Here is a 17,101-nt window from a genome sequence, read left to right on the forward strand (position 1 = left end):
CACTGCCAAGTGCTCCGGGAAGCCACCCATCGTGAAGGGCGCTGTATGAATGCAAGTGGTTGCTGTGGTCGCTCTCCCATCTCACAGGTGGAGAATGGAGGCGAACGGCCACTCTACCCACCGGCTGACCCCTTTTCGAAGCGAAGGGCAGCGTTAGACTACGTGTGAGAATTTCCGACCCCCAGGCGAGGGCGGGCTCGCAAAGGGTCTGCCCCTGGAGAATAGTACTTTCCTGTTCAAATTCCTCCATTCAGAAACCAGCGATGTTTCTACGTTTGCGCGTGGTGCGAGAACAGCGATCGGACTCTTCGACAACAACTTGCGTTCACACAGCGCCCTTCACGAGGGGTAGCGTCTCGGAGCACTTGACGGTGGTGGAGTCAGAACCCCCCCCTCCCTACCCGAGCCAACGGGATAGGGAGGTTGGGTGGGGGGCGAGATGACCATAGGCACGATCAAAAAGGAAGGTCTTTAGGTGGGATTTGAAGGAGGGGAGGAAGGGAGACGGTTCCGTATTTTTACCAATTGTTATGACATATCTCAGGGCAATGTACTGCTTTTTTTACTTTAAATTCGCTTTCCAAACTTTAGAGCAAAGCCTTTAGCTCCAAGGCATTTTCCTACACGAAAAGCATCTTACGAACGCAATTTGTTATTGATAGTAATTAATGCTCATTACATGCACTGTCCATTTGACCCAGCGATAACATACATTTAGCGAATATTCAAAGTAAAACACTGAGCAAACTCTTCTTGAAGCCTCGCAAGTATGTATTGAGAACAGCGCAGCTGTGCTTAAGGAGCCTCAGAAACAACACTCAGAACCTTTTTATGAAACGAACAAAAAAAAGTCAGCAAGGATTTCCAAGAAGAACAGTTTTATTGTGTGCCACAGAAAAAAAATAATCAGCTTTTCGATTTGGGAAACAGAATTACTGGATACTTTAAAACCAGTCCGAGGTATATTCTTGACAGAAGACGTCTCATTTGTTGAATTGGTGACAGTGTTTAGCTACGAGAGATGCCACAAGAATGCAGTTAATCTTTAAGATAAATATTTGAAATGCTTTCAATAAAACATCAGCATTACAATTACATCAGTACATATTTAATAAACGTGGAAACCTGCCTTTCTAGAAATGGATCATGTAGTTGTCAGTCAACCTTTATATGTCCAATTGTGATTTATGAAGAAGCTTTAAGTACTGTGCTTAACTCTGGCTGTTGTGTTCTCCTTCGGTCTTGCTTTTGCCTGTTAAATACTGATAGACAAAGAGAAAGAGAGAGATGTATAGCTTTGCAAAAAAAAAAAGGTTCATACGATAATTGCATTTATTTTTAAGTGCACTTCATTCACAGAATGTCACGCACGCGAGATTTTATTTTACAACAGACAATGGTGGAATGCCACTTGTACAAGTTTACATTAGACACAAGTAAAAGCCCTGCCCCACCGATAATGGGTTATTAACAATCAAGATATTAAGATCTATCAGCAACAAGCAGCTAAGTGTCGTATCTAGTGTAGGTTTATACGAGTGAACTGGCAAAGTCTACCAATATGTTGGGTTAAAAAATAAGATTTTAAAAACACATTTCGGCGCTCGCGATATGAAGGGAGCAATAATCTGTTTAGGAACACGAGGTCAAGTCGGCATTTTGCTTCGATCAGCACGGGAAGGCGATTTAAAAGATCATTCGCTTTTCAAACGAAGGGGGTTCCTGATTTCCTCAAGGTTCTATCTTTTGCTGAAGGGAAGTCAGCGGAAAGGCCACACAGGCAAAAAGAAAATGACGTACATTTCTCATTTCAAAGCGAGTTCGTGTCATCACGCTTTTCTTCGCGATGATTGAGAGTCGGGGAGTTTTTACTCAAAGAAGTTTTTTTTTGGGGGTGGGGGGGGGTGGGGGGAGAAAAGAACAAAGGTGCATTTCATCAAATGGCAACTTGCCACGAACTTGGGGACAAATACAGCACTGTAGTGTTACGTCACTGTTCACAGCAACAGATAAAAGCAGCATTATATATAATCGGCGTAACAGAACAGCAGACGAGATACCCGGTAAACTGGGATGTAACGTACGCCATTCCGTAGCCCGCGAAACCCAGAGCAAGACAACGGCGGGCGGGGGGGGGGGGGGTGGTCTTTTGGAGCTGAAACAGTCTAAGGAAAGGCATTTTGTCCCTTGAGCATCAGCGCTGGCGTTAGTCAGTGTCCCTTTCTCAAACTCTTGCACGCCTCGGTCGAAGTGTACCACGCCGACTTGAACCGAAGTATTTTTGTTTTGTAGTCCCTTCACGGACGCCTGTTGCATGCTTCGCTCCGAACACGTTTGCCAGCTGGCTAACCCACAATGCGGGCTTTACTCAGTGAATAGAAAATATGCTAAAGAGCAGGTCTCCGCTCCAGGCAAACTTCCTGCGGCAACAACCTCCCCCCACCAACCCCCACCCCACCAACCCCAACCCCAGTAATTCAAGCGGTTCTACTTTGCAGTTCCATCCTCTTTCAGCCGAGGAAAACCCCAGCAATCAAAGGCAAATTCACACACTTTCGCCTTCCCGTCCTTTAGTTCATCAGCCATCAGCAACCCGCAGTCACATAAAAAAGTACTCGATTATTTGAGCAACCTATTGGTAATAGGCAAACGTTCACGTCTCATGTCAACAACGCCGCATAAGTTAGGCTTCCCCGAACACCTCTGCAATCGAAATTTAAAGGATTAAAAAATAGTCTATTGCCTTTTTTTACTTAAATTGCGCCTTTGCGTGTTCAGGACGAAGCTAACGTTGCTAAAGAACAACTTACTCCATGTGCCGGATTCTGGTACAGAGGCTGCTTTAATCACGTTAAATTATGCTCCCGCCCCCCAAAGGTCAACAGCAAGCCCAACGCAGCTCGCCTCGAGACCATTCTCTCTGCCCCACCCCACCCGTTCGAACTCCATCTCACACTACCTTCGCTTCGCCCCCTTCCCTTGCCTCCTTCGAGGCCTGTTTCAAGACCCTCCTCTCTGACCATGCCTTCAGCCCCTCTCCTACCCTCCCTGCCCTCCACCCTCCCTGATCCCAACCCCCACACCCCAGCCCCCCACATCCCCTACTCGGGTCCAAATCCCTGACTGTCCAGTGCCTTTGGGACGTCCTCCTGACGTGAAAGGCGCGAGACAAAGGTAATTTTGGATTGGATTGGATTCCTCACAAGCCACTGCTTTGGGTGCCTGCAATCAGCTCACCATTTGCCGTCTGTGGTAGCCACTAACCTGTACAATAATCAGCGTTCAGTAGCCGGCCATCGCTTCTAGACTACAGAGCGAGTTTCAGACAGACCAGCCTTTAAACCTAATGGTCACCATAACACCTGGGCTTCTCACAATACCCTGGACACAAAAAAAAACCTGCTTCAAAATACAAAATGTCTGCCTTGGACTTTTCGTGTTGATGTCTCTCTCTCACTCTCTCAATCCACTGCTGTGTTCTGCCGCGTTTCGCCCACAAAATACACAGTCGCTACACTTTACAGTGTATTCTGCGAAGCGCTTTGAGTCGTCTCGAAGACGTGATTAGGCGCCGTATCAAATGCCAGGATTACTATCATTCAAAGAATTCAGATCCTCTTTTAAAAACAAAACAAAATCTGATTAAAGGAAACCCATAGCAACAATGCACTGTTTAACCAACATAAACCATTCTCACAACCCACACCCACAACTAGAACATCTGCACTAATTTATGCAGTCACTGGTCAACTTTAGGAAAAGAATACCATTGCTTTAAAGTGTTTGATGTTAAAATGAGTCATTCATTTCAGTTACGTCTTCGCAGTAACTAAAAGGCCAAAACGGGTTAGTAAACCCCACACAAAGGCTTTCTTCTGTATCAAACACTCTAAAACTGTTCGAGAACTCTTCGCATGGGAGGGGAGATGCACTGGGAATGAACTAATACGGAGGCTGCTGATAAATAGTTTGCTGTGAAAGTTTATCACTGTAAGTAGTACTGTTCCATTGCAAAAATAAAAGCCAGCTTATGGGCTTTTATTTATAATATAACACTCGCACCTAAAGTCTATCCAAGAGTGTTTGAGATCTGAGCTGCTCTAAGGTACACTGAATTGTGCAGCAAAATTTCTGCAGACTGTTAGGGTTGTATAAAAAGTTATCCTAGTTAAATCAGAAAACCGAATCGAGTGCGTTCAAAACAAAAGCAAAGGCGGATAAAGCTTCTACTGATTCAAGTCCAAGTTTCTATTGGATTCAGTGGGTCCACTTAACATCTTGTTGTGCGTCATGGAGTAACTAAAGGCAGTGCTGCTACACGGTGGGAAATCGAGACCAGAAATGCGGGAGAGAGTTTTCATGGTACCTGGGGGTCGTCCTGGACTGACCCGGTATCCTGCGGCCTTGGTGGTCCCCAGAGGCCTTCCCGGACTCGTCTTAAACCCCGCGGCTTTCGTCGTCCCCAGCGGCCGCCCAGTGCTGGTTCTGTAGCCCGCGGCTTTCGTCGTCCCCGAGGGCCGTCCGCGCTTCCCGGCTCGGAAAATGTTTTTCCTTCGTTTCGAGTCGCTCTGAGCCTCGGAGTTCCTGCCGTCGACGTCGCCCGCCTGCGAGTTGGGCACCTCCAGCGACTCCTGCTTCACGCAGCCCATGGCCTTGTTGTAGCTGTTGTTCGCGAAGAGTTTCTCTGCTTGAGACGAGCACAGGTCATACTGGTCGTCGCTGCTCACGTCGTCCGCGCTCAGTGTCACCTCCTTCTCGGTCTCGCAGCAACCTGGGTTCCCGCAGTTGACTGGGTGCATCATATCTTAGGGAATGAAATAGGGAAAAATGTCAACGGAAATTTGCTTTAATTAATAATAATAATGATGATGATAATAATCCTTGCATTTGATGTAGTGCTAGTCTTATCACGTCTTCAAACTGTAAACTGCAAAGTGAATTGACTGCACGTCTGCGTCCTTCCAATATATATTTAGGAACCCAGCAATGTTCAGGAAAAGTTCACCGATGCAGCTGAATTAGCCCCAGCGTAACAAAACGCAAATGGAAAAAAACTTTACAATAGTAGAGTAACGTAGGATTCTTTCTCTCTCAATTGAATTCCTCACTAAATAGCTATCTAAATCCTCAAGTTTGTCTTCCGCCCTGCGCGATCGATTTTTTACACTGCTCTGTGTAACATAATTACTTCTCAATGATCCGTCTTTTCACCTTCTCTCTTCTGAGCTGGAAGTCCACATCCATTTGTGCTGCGTTTTGGGATCATATTAAACATATCATTATGTTGAGTTTTATTTCAATCTTCAGGATCTTGAATTCGTGAAATCAATCTCTCTGGCTCCTTCTCTTAATAACAATCCTTGCACTTGATAAGTAGCGCCTTATCATGTTACTGAGACGTCTCAAAGCGCTTCACGGAATATACTGTAAAATGAATTGACTGCGTATTTTGTGGATGAAACGCGACAGCCAACTGCGCACAGCAGCGTCTCACAAACGGTCGCGGATTGAGTGACCAAATTATTCTTACTTACGAAGGGATTATTACCCCCAGAACGCAATCCGCCGATCGACTAACAACCAGGCGTTCACTTCCTGCTAGGTAAACAGAGGCGTGTGGAGAAAGGAAACTTGCCCAAGGTACGAAGAACATTATTTGAACTAGTTGGGAGGAGGTAGATCAGGAAAATACAAAATATACCGTATTGGCTAAACCATATTGCTTAAAAGGAATAATGAGACACGCACACACACCTCTGTAATTCATTGCGCCAATCGTACCAATGGAGACCCGCTGAAAAGAGGGAAAACCACTCATTAACTGAATGTCATCTTGCTCACATTGTTCAAAAAGGTTTCTAATTACTGGGCCTTTCAAGGATCACACTGCTGTAAATACAAAAAAAGGCTAAAATGTAATATAATAATAATCCTCGGCTTTGATATAGCGCGTTTCACATCTTCTCGACGTCTCACAGCGCTTCACAGAATCGACTGTAAAGTGAATTGACTGTATATTTGTGCGCGAAGATATCGACAGAATTAAGACACCATAAGCAATACTAATAGTACACATTCTAACATCATGTTCGGCGTGGATTGAGTGACCACATTTTTTTGGGAGGGATGGATGGATTATTACCCCCAGAAAGAGATCCGCTAATCACCTAACAACCAGGTTCCTACTTACTGCGAAGTAAACAGAGGAGAGTGGAGGAACGAAACACGCGTAAGGATTTGCCTCGCCCGGGAATCGAACCCAGGTCCTCTCGCTTGCGAGGCGAGTACCCAAAGCACTCCGCTACGGGACTTTACAATCAATCGTAATCATTTGGTCACTTAACCTGCGACTGTTTATGCGACGCTGCTGTGTGCAATTGGCTGCCGCGTTTCGCCCACAAATATACGACCAATTCACTTTACAGTATATTCCGTGAAGCGCTTTGAGACGTCTCGAAGACGTGATGAGGGGCTGTATCAAATGCCAGGGTTATTATTATTAATATTATTGTCAGTCAAAGAGATAATAAAAAAAAAATCCATCTGATAGTCTTGCATTAATGAAGCATTTCACAAGTAACTCTGCGGGCAATGTGGTCAGGAGGTAAATATACTTTTAAAAAGGAATTTGTAAACCAGTTAAAAACTTGGGGAAAAGCCAGTCATGAAGGGTAAGCAAACGGAGGGAGCACTTTTCCACTCATTAAACTGCCTTAACAAGCTCGCGGTCAGCCACTGAGAGTAAAAAAATAAAATCACAATCCTATTTTTCGACGCACTGTGACCTCTCTCTTATCCCCATTCGTATCTTTGTTCTGAAGCAAAATGTCTCACGACGGTATTTTTTTTGGTTCTGCAAGAAATCAAACATCAACTGAGCGAATGTTACCTTTTTTTAAAAAAGAAAAGCTTGAGACGGACGTCTCAAAGCGCTTCGCAGAACGTACTGTAATAAGTAGGAACCCAATTAGTGGATGACTTTTCCAGGGGTGATAATTCCTTAATAAAACAATAGTAATAATAAATTGGTCACTCAATCCACGACTGTTTGTGGGACACTGCTGTGCGCAATTGGTTGCCGCGTTTCACCCACAAAATATACAGTCAATTCACTTTACAGCTTATTCTGTGAAGTGCTTTGAGACGTCTCGAAGACGTGATAAGGTGCTATATCAAATACAAGGATTATTATTAATATTATTATGATTATACTCTCCTTTCATTCATTCTCTTTCCAAAAACCTATTTGTACTTTTCCAATATTTCCTTTCTCGTGGTTTCTTTTCTACTTTATTCACATTTTGAATCATTTGAAGCAATCCGATTTTAATTCTGTTCTTGAAGTTCGATCAAGGTTTCCGCTTTCACTTTTACTCGGTAGAATTTTATGCAGCTTTGCTTTTCTACTTTGTCTCTATCTCTAATCTGCTTCCCGTCTCCGCAAGCTGCAGATCATTCAGAACCCAGCAGCTCGTGTCTGCTCCCGAACCAGGCTCCGTGACCCCATCACCATGTGGAGTCCTGGAGCTCAGTGGTTAGAGCACTCGCTTTGCGAGCGAGAGACCCGAGTTCAATTCCAGGCAGAGGGCGAAACCTTGGGCAAGTTTCCTTACTCCACACAGAGCCTAATAATAATCCCTCCAAAAAACCAAAAACAATAATAAATTGGTCATTTTCGATCTACGACTGTTTGTGGGGCATTGCTGTGCGCGATCGGCTGCCGCGTTCGCCCACAAATATACAGTCAATTCACTTTACAGTGTGTTCTGTGAAGCGCTTTGGGACGTCCTCCCGACGTGAAAAGCGCTATGTCAAATGCAAGGATTATTATTATTATTATTATTATCATCATCACACCCACCCTCGCCCAGCTCCCCGGCCTGGGATTTTCCCACCCACGCGTAGGTGGGATGCATGGAATTCTCAGCTCGGTTTGGACACTATTAAGCAACGGTGATGGGTTTCCGCATGTGTCAGACACCCATCACTGACCAAAAACATAAATAATAATTCAGTGCTTCGAGACTCTACTCCGTGTAAGGGACAATATATAAGTGCAAGTTGTCACGTTACGTGAATCCTGCGAAGCACTTTGAAAGCTTTTCACAACATAAGGCGTTATGTCAAATGCAAGAAAAATATTATAAATTTAGTTCTCAGTTACGATACAAGTTTTGTTTAAAAAAAAACGTAAACTGGTTACTATTGCCTGTCCTGTCGGTCAGCAAGAGCAACTCGACGTGTTGTAGCTCTCAATAGGACCGACAAATTAACAACAACAATTCAAATTTACAAAGCGCCTTTCGCACAACAACAACAACAACAACAACAAAGTACACAGGAGAACATCTGAAAGTACTTTACAAGCATGGAGTGGGAGCCCAAACTGAAAGGGTGATGGGGGTAATAATAATCCTTGCAGGAGGACTTCTCACAGGACTTTACAGGGAAGCGTAGTGACTGTGCATTTGTAGCAAACTCGGAAGCCAATACGCGCACAGCGATGTCTCGCAAACGGCCACGAATGACCATTTTTTTTTTTTGGAGTATTGTTGGCCAGGAGACCGGGAGAAATAGTGCCAATGGATCTTTAACATTCATCTGAACAGGCAGACTGGACCCCAAATAACGGTACCTCTGACAGTGCAGCACTTCCCCAACGCTGAACAGGAGTTGGCTAACAAATTGGCTGAAAGAAAGATTGTTTTTCTTTCGGCAGATTTTGAAGTAGAAAAGGAAGAAGCGAAGCGGCTGGATTTTAGACGAGATATAATAATAATAATAATAATAATAATCCTTGCATTTGATATAGCGCCTTATCACATCTTCGAGACGTTTCAAAGCGCTTCACAGAACACACTGTAAGTGCGTTGACTGTATATTTTGTGGGCGAAACGCGGCAGTTAGTGGCGCGCGGCAGCGCCCCCACAAACAGCCGTGGATTGAGTGACCGATTTATTATTATATTTTTTTTAAAGGAAATATTACCCCCGGAAAAGCCATTGAAGGCGGGGGGGGGGGCAATGTGGCTAAAGGCTCACAAATTGTTGGTAGGCAGGGAATACAAAGCAAGCTTGAGTTGGCAGAGCGTGAGAAGGTGGGTGGGGGGGAGGCGGCGGAGGGAGGAAATAGGGTCAAAGGAGGCCACGGAAGCGAGGTGGAGCAAAGCCGCAGAGGCATTTGAAGGGAAGGCCGAGGAAAAGGAAAATATAACACATGAAAGCTTCAAAAGGAAAGCTGCCGATACAGTTTAGGTGCCAATGCATCTGGAATCACAGGTTATTGTGAGTTACCATGTTACGTTTAGGCAACAATTCAAATATGTTCGCACTTTCAAGGAAGAAAATAGCGACCAGAGCCAGATTGCAGCTGCTAGAAAATCGCCTTCAAAGCCATCATACGTGGGATTGTGTTACATTTTCCAACTGTCCCGAACTTGACGTTGGCCCAGAAATTGCCACCAGGCGATACAGTGCTTCCTTGTTCAGCGTCAACTTCTCCGTGACCTAGTCAGACACTCGTGAAGGGCAGCAAGAGGAGAAGCAATTGAAAAATAATAACATTCCTGCCAGAGTCGTCTTATGCTTTCCACTGCCCTCTCTTCCCAATTAACAAGCGCCATCAGGTCTAAGCCCGGCTCGGTTGGTAGCGCTCTGTGGGTTCAAGCTCTATCAAAGGCCTTTGAGTTCAAAGTTGAGTCTGACAATCCCGAGCAGAGCAGGTCCTTCCGATGAGCCGGGCTGTCATCAGCAGAGCCGTGGAATACTGTAGACCCTCCTGGCTCAGGAACCGGACTGGAGACCGCCACAGAGGCCTGGCTCGATTCCGACCTTCCATTGCCCCAAGGAGGTAAACTAGGGCAATAGCCATTGATTTCTTGGTACATGTCCATTTTTCTGCTAGTCTCTCGACAGCTGCAAGACGACAGATATCATCATACTATGTAAAAACCAATGGAACTAATTAATCGCGGCATCCAATCCCAAAGGCAAAAAGAACTCAACACCTTGAATATGACACTAATACAGCAACACACGTGTGATTAATTCCTTGTCTGGAGAACGTGAGGCATAGCTCCCGTGCTGTCGTTTCAATAACCAATGGATAATCCGGCTCCTTAATAGCAGGCAAAAAAAGCCTATGGTTCAGAACCGGGTTTCAGAATATATGAAAAGATTATCCCATCAGCTCTGGAGCCCAAGATTAAATCCAGGCTTGGGATAGCGGTTGAGCTTGGACACAGAGCGGCTAATATTTGAGTGGGTAAAATCAAAAGCATTGCTATGAAATAATACTGTCTCCTGTGCCCTTTACTGCCTCATGCACAACCGGCATAAGGTCATTTCATGCTCCTCCCTTACCCACAAATTTGTGTTATCACAACATTGGCAATAGGGAGCAGCACTGTTTAACATCACATCGAGAGACCGCAGAAATAATCTGGCAAAGTGACCTGGGAAACAGGGAGCAGGGAAACGTGAGCCGCGTAATAATACAACTTGCCGATTCATTAGCGTACCGCAAGATAAATATTCTTGAAGTCACGCTTTCTCAGCTTGTGGTGAATGTGAATGTTGAATGCTGCGAACATTAAAGCATCGGCGTCTTGCACCGGATCCTCACAATTCATCATTCTGGTATCTCCGCTGCAGTAACAGGACAGTGGCCTTGGCTATCCTCACGCGAGTTGGATGGCCCAAAGTGTATCTCTCTTTCTTCTCTTGCTCTTTCCTCTCTCAGCCCTCAACCCCCGCCATGTGCGAGGACGTTGATGTTCCCATCCCCTGGGAGGGAGGGTGCTGAGAGTGTTGGGGCCCGCGAGTGCGGCAGTTCTGCTCGAGCGGGCGCGGGAAACAATTAGCGGCGAGTGGTGGCAGCGGCATTACGAGTTGTGCGACTGTTAACACGAATAAACACGAATTAGCACGAATAGCGCAGATATGTGGAGTCCCGGAGCTCAGCGGTTAGAGCACTCGCTTTGCAAGCGAGAGACCTGAGTTCAATTCCAGGCAATTATACGGATCAGGCTTATTCGAATTTTTCTGCATATCCAACAACAACTTGCATTCATATAGCGCCCTTCGCGCCGGACGGAGTCTCGGAGCGCCTAAGTTCCAACCGGAATTGCCAAAGATGGACTGGAAAAATCTCTGCGATCAGCAGCTTCAATATTTAAAAAAATAAAGCTCGTATCATCTTGGCGAGTGAACAGTCTAATCTTCGTCAAAGTGTTCGTCTGTCGAACTGCAAGGGAAACCGTTACTCTTTTAAAACTCTCGGGCAAAATATAGTCAGTCGGGTGCAAGTGGTTACTCGTTGACAATGTGCTGTACGACAATGTACAATAACAACAAGTCAAACACCACCAAAACACTCACTGATATGCAGGAGCGATTACAGCTAAATCTCAACACAGTATTCGCTTTCAATCCAAAACGTTTACGGAAAATACCTCCTGTGGATCTCCCATCTATTCTTCTTCCTCTACGTGGAAGTCTATCGCAGACAGTATCATCACTGAAACAAGGTCTACGTTGTGCAAAGTTTCAAATGCTGAACCCAGACTGGCTATAGCTGGTACATTCGGCGGCTGGGAGGAGAAGGGGAACGAAAATCCCAGAGCAACTTCCCCGTAACAACAACAACAACAAGATTCCATTTAGAGAGCGCCTTTCACGTCGGGAGGACGTCCCAAGGCACTGGACAGTTGGGTCAGGACCCGAGCATTGGGGGGAAATGGTCAGGGTGAGGGGAGGGAAGGGAGGGAGCGAGGAGGGGGTAGAGAGTCGAGAGGGGAGCTGAAGGCTGAAGGTCAAAGAGAAAGGTCTTGAGACCGGCCTTGAAGGAGGAAAGGGAGGAAGCGGCGAAGGCACTGGGGGATGGAGTTCCAGAGCCTCGGGGCTGAGAGGCTGAAGGCCACCGATGGTAGGGCAGTTGGGGCGGGGGATGTGGAGCAGACCGGAGCCAGAGGAACGGAGGGTACGGGCAGGTAGGTAGGGGGATAGTAGGTCAGAGAGGTAGGAGGGAGCGAGGGGGTGAATGGCCTTGTAGGTGAGGATGAGGATCTTGAATTCGATCCTCCGGGGGATGGGGAGCCAGTGGAGGCGAGCGAGGGCGAGGGCGAGGGTGGGAGTGATGTGGTCGCGAAGCATCAGGGTAAAACTAATGGCATATGTCCTCTGGTTACAGTTCTTTCTGTCTGTAACTTACGCTGTTTAATGTATTACGATGGATATCTGTTCTCGAATGGCTGCTGTGACTGTCACAAAATGAACGAAATACCCATAAGGCGCGATCCATGGGGAAAGGTTGCCGTTGGGGAATTGGAGTAAGTAGCTCCATAAGGCTCGGCACAAAAATAACGGGTCAAATGGCTGCTGTCTAGGCTATAACAACAACAAACAACAACAATTTGCACGTATATGGCGCTCCTCGTGCCGGGCAGTGTCTCCGAGCGCTTAATAATAATACTGTCGTTCCGAGAACGGCCTTTTTCGCAGAATGGGATATTACGACGTCCGAAGAAATCGACGGAATTTTGCAGACGGCTCAAGAACGGCACGAGCGACGACGCCCCGGTCAGTTCCAACAAGAGCTTTCTTGTCCAGAAACCATTTCTTCCGCTAAGCTCTCCTTGCACTCCATTCTGCGTTCCTTAAGCATTATTCTTCGAACCCCCCCCCCCCCCCCCACCACCAAACGCACGCACACCATCGCAGAATGGCAGAGCGTGCTTCTGTCTGGCAGGTTTGATGGAAACGTAGGAACATTCTACGAGATCGCGGCTGATCTGTACCTCAACTCTAATTACCCACCCTTGCCCCGTATCCCCCCCGACACGCTGACCTAACAAACATCTCCCCGCCTCCGTCTCCACTCAGCGAGCGTAGCTGTCGAATCCTTGCTCGCAGGCCCCGAGAACGGGGCATTAAGGCACGGAATAGAAACAGCAGCTGCTGTTCTGCGGCTGAGTTTAAGGCACGTCGGTCACGTCAACAGTTCCCCCGCGCCTTACTACATCGGGAGCACGTGGCGTTATTGTCAGGTGACAGCGAGCGCGCGCGCGCTCTCATCTCCAGCAAAACCATTTCGGTCGTCCCTTCCCACGGATGTGTGCATTTAAAAAAAAAAAATGCTTTTTTTTTTTGCCGCACAACAATCAGTGGCAGTTTCGTCGAAACTTCACGCGATATAATAATAATAATAATCCTTGCATTTGATATAGCGCTTTTCACGTCGGGAGGACGTCCCAAAGCGCTTCACAGAATACACTGTAAAGTGAATTGACTGTATATTTGTGGGATACAACAACAACTCGCGTGTCCCTCGCCCAACGACGGAACAAATCTCATTGCCTACCTGCGCACATCAGTCATCTGTTAGTAACCGTCTCTTTCTGTTGACTTGTCTTGCAACGCGTCTACTCTTTTTAAAAAAGAAGGTGCAACTCAAAAACCCACAGAAATTTTATGCCCCACGAGTTCCAGCGTTGCTCCCTCCCATCACTTTCAGGTGCTGACTGACATTCCCAGAATTATTCCCCTTTTTCTTCGGAGCTCAGCAATGTTCGTTTTTGCCCTGAACCAGGAGGGAATTTTTTTTTTTTTTTTTTTTTAAGGTGTAAGATCGCAATCAACGTTCCGTAGGTAAGAGCCTGAAAGCAGGAAAGCCGACACGACTTCGCTTTTGACACACGGGAGTAAAATAGGAAAAGGAAAGTAATAAAGTCAATAACGTTTCGTGATCCATAAACGTGGGTTCCCTTTCGGATTCATCTTAATCTGGAAAGCTGGTAATGAGCACTACTACTACTACTACTACTAATAATAATAATAATAATCCTTGCATTTTATACAGCGCCTGATCACATCTCCGAGACGACTCGAAGAGCTTCACAGGACGCGCGGTAAAGTGAACCGACCGTATATTTCGGGAACGACACGATCCCGCCATAAAGGATCCTTCATCGCAAGGCTTTTTTCGGAGACCAAACGTGAAACGTTCCTGCAATGAAGTGAGGACCGCGGGCAACGGGGAGAGACACTTACACCGCAACGGTGCAACGAATGTGCAACGAATGCGCATTGTGTGTACCAACAGCTCTTTCGAAGGCAAAAAGAAAAAATATATCAAGAAAATCCACAAAATAAGAATCGCTCGACGTTCGGAAGTGTGTGTTTTCACTCTCCGCACAGGGCTGTTTGTGGGGTTTTTTTTTGGGGGCGAAAAAAAACGCGTTTGCTCAGTTTATTCCCTACAGGAAAAAGGAATCTCATAAGCACACACAAAAAAAAAAAAACTTTCATCTTCCGCCCCAACAACACACAATTACCGTCCTCGCTCTGTGCAGATAATAACAACAACAATCGTAATCCTGGCGTTCGATCGCCCGATCGCTCGCGTCTTCCAGACGCCTCAAAGCGCTTCCGCTGTGAAGTGAACTGACCGCACATTGTGCGGGAGAAACGCGGCAGCCGACCGCGCACGGCAGCGCCTGTCCCCACGAACGGCTGTGGGTCTGAGTGACCCATTTATTATTCTTTTAGATGAACGTATAACGACGGTACGGGGAAAAGACGAAATAGGGGCCAGAGCCGGAGCCGGAGCCAGACCCCCCCCCCCTCACCCCCCCCCCCCTCGGATCCGCCAGGAATAACCCACCACCTGCGAGGAAGAATTCCACCTGGACCGACGGCATCTTTCCGCCATGATAAGTAAGAATTGAGCGGGCGCAAGGAGTCCGAGGTCTGTCTCGTTGTCTCTTGGGGTTTCCTGGTGTCCCCCCCCACCCCCCCCCACCCCCCAAACTACACGCTGTATCCCCAGGTATTACTTTCGAGCGGAAATCTGTCTACGGCGATCGGGTTCTCGAAGCCGTCTGTCTCCCCGGAGAAGACGTGACTGCGGTCTGTGCCCATTTCGGGGACTTTTGGGGGTTTTTAATGCAACGACGACGACAACGAACAAAGAAGAAGAAGAAGAAAAAAAAAAGACCATCGGTTTCGACCTGTTGCAAAATACCCCCAAATCTCACAGATGAACACCAAACCTAAGCCGCAGCCAAACAGAATCTTTCCCAATCTTTATTATGGCACAAACATCTCCCCCTCTCCCTCCCTCACTCCCTCTCCCTCCCTCACTCCCTCTCCCTCCCGCACTCCCTCTCCCTCCCTCACTCCCTCTCCCTCCCTCACTCCCTCTCCCTCCCGCACTCCCTCTCCCTCCCTCACTCCCTCTCCCTCCCTCACTCCCTCTCCCTCCCTCACTCCCTCACTCCCTCTCCCTCCCTCACTCCCTCTCCCTCCCCCACCCCCATCTCTCCCCCACCCCCATCCCCCTCTCTCCCCCCAATCCCTCTCTCTCTCTCCCCCACCCCCCATCCCCCCCTCTCTCTCTCTCCCCCACCCCCCATCCCCCTCTCTCTCTCCCCCACCCCCTCTCTCTCCCCCACCCCCATCCCCCTCTCTCTCTCCCCCACCCCCTCTCTCTCCCCCACCCCCCATCCCCCTCTCTCTCTCTCTCTCCCCCACCCCCTCTCTCTCCCCCACCCCCCATCCCCCTCTCTCTCTCTCTCTCCCCCACCCCCTCTCTCTCCCCCACCCCCCATCCCCCTCTCTCTCTCTCTCCCCCATCCCTCTCTCTCCCCCCACCTCCTCTCTCTCTTTCCCCCACTCCCATCCCTCTCTCTCCCCAATCACCCCTCTCTCCCCCCCCCTCTCTCCCCCCACCCCTCTCCCCCCTCCCTCTCCCCCCCCAAAGCTGTTGTAAATGCCAATCTTACCCGATGAGGAGAGAAGAAAACCAGGCAGTAGGATTTTGACCATCCGGTGTGTAAAGCAAAGGGCAGCAAAAAAAAAGGGGGGCGAAGGGGGAGAGGGAGAGAGGGGGAGAGGGGAGAGAGAGAGGGAGAGGGGAGAGAGAGTGGGGGAGAGAGGGAGTGAGGGGGGAGAGAGAGGGGGAGAGGGAGAGAAAGAGGGGGAGAGAGAGGGAGAGGGGAGAGAGGGAGAGGGAGAGAGGGAGGGGGGGAGAGAGGGGAGAGGGAGGGGGAGGGGGGGAGAGGGAGAGAGAGGGGGGAGAGAGAGGGAGAGGGGGAGAGAGAGAGAGAGAGGGGAGGAGAGGGGGAGAGAGGGAGGAGAGGGGGAGAGAGAGAGAGAGGGGGGGAGAGAGGGGGAGAGGGAGAGAGAGGGGGGAGAGAGGGAGAGGGGGGAGGGGAGAGAGAGAGGGAGAGGAGGAGAGAGGGAGAGGGGGGGAGGGGGAGAGAGAGAGGGAGAGGAGGAGAGGGGGAGAGAGGGAGAGAGGGAGAGGGGGGGAGAGGGAGAGGGAGAGAGAGGGGGAGAGGAGAGGCTTTGCGGTGCGGTGAGTAGAAGGGAAAAAGGGGGTTTAAAGGGTTAGAGAGAGCCGAGTGGGGCCATAGCAAAGGCTTCGGGGCAGAGCCACAGCCACAGCGTTTGCTCCGCCTCCCGGAGAGTGGGAGAGACACAGAGAGAGAGAGACACAGAGAGAGAGAGACACAGAGAGAGAGACACAGAGAGAGAGACACAGAGAGACAGAGACACAGAGAGAGACACAGAGACACAGCAACAACCGGAGCTCCGGCGGTGCGGCTCTGCTGCGCTATTGCGGTGCGGCTCGAGCTGTGCCGCTCCGGGTGTCGGGGCTCCGGGTGTCGGGGCTCCGGGTGTCGGGGCTCAGGGTCCGGGTGTCGGGGCTCCGGGTCCGGGTGTCGGGGCTCAGGGTCCGGGTGTCGGGGCTCAGGGTCCGGGTGTCGGGGCTCAGGGTCCGGGTGTCGGGGCTCAGGGCTCAGGGAGACGCCGCAGCCATTGGCCGCACAGCGACAGTCACAACACAACACAACACGGAAACACACGCACTTCCGCTCTATACCGACAATACCGCCCCCGAGTGCACTCACACAGTGCACTACACACACACATACACTAACATACACTAACATACACCAACACATACACTAACATATACACTGCACTCACACAGTGCACTACACACACACATACACTAACATACACTAACATACACCACACATACACTGCACTCACATACACACACACACTACACACCAACACATACACTAACATACACT

At 48.5% G+C, this 17,101-nt stretch overlaps 1 protein-coding gene across 3 annotated transcripts; it reads right to left on the reverse strand.

Annotated features, from left to right (window-relative positions):
* Positions 1-861: 861 nt before the first annotated feature.
* Positions 862-15,889, reverse strand: cunh5orf24 (chromosome unknown C5orf24 homolog). Of its 3 annotated transcripts, none has more exons than XM_042339995.1 (3): positions 15,782-15,889; positions 4,367-4,804; positions 862-1,262 (listed from the first exon to the last, which is right to left on the reverse strand). In XM_042339995.1, the coding sequence occupies exons 1-3, from the start codon at positions 15,822-15,824 to the stop codon at positions 1,186-1,188; spliced, it is 558 nt and encodes a 185-aa protein (XP_042195929.1). In that variant the 5' UTR covers positions 15,825-15,889; the 3' UTR covers positions 862-1,185. The 3 variants fall into 3 exon arrangements, with proteins under 3 accessions (XP_042195929.1, XP_042195930.1, XP_007899496.2); XM_042339996.1 differs by lacking the exon at positions 15,782-15,889 and adding an exon at positions 13,360-13,826; XM_007901305.2 differs by lacking the exon at positions 15,782-15,889 and adding an exon at positions 5,755-5,806.
* Positions 15,890-17,101: the final 1,212 nt, after the last annotated feature.

This window comes from Callorhinchus milii, unplaced genomic scaffold (genome assembly GCF_018977255.1).
Source record: "Callorhinchus milii isolate IMCB2004 unplaced genomic scaffold, IMCB_Cmil_1.0 Scaffold13, whole genome shotgun sequence".
Lineage (NCBI taxonomy): Eukaryota > Metazoa > Chordata > Chondrichthyes > Chimaeriformes > Callorhinchidae > Callorhinchus > Callorhinchus milii.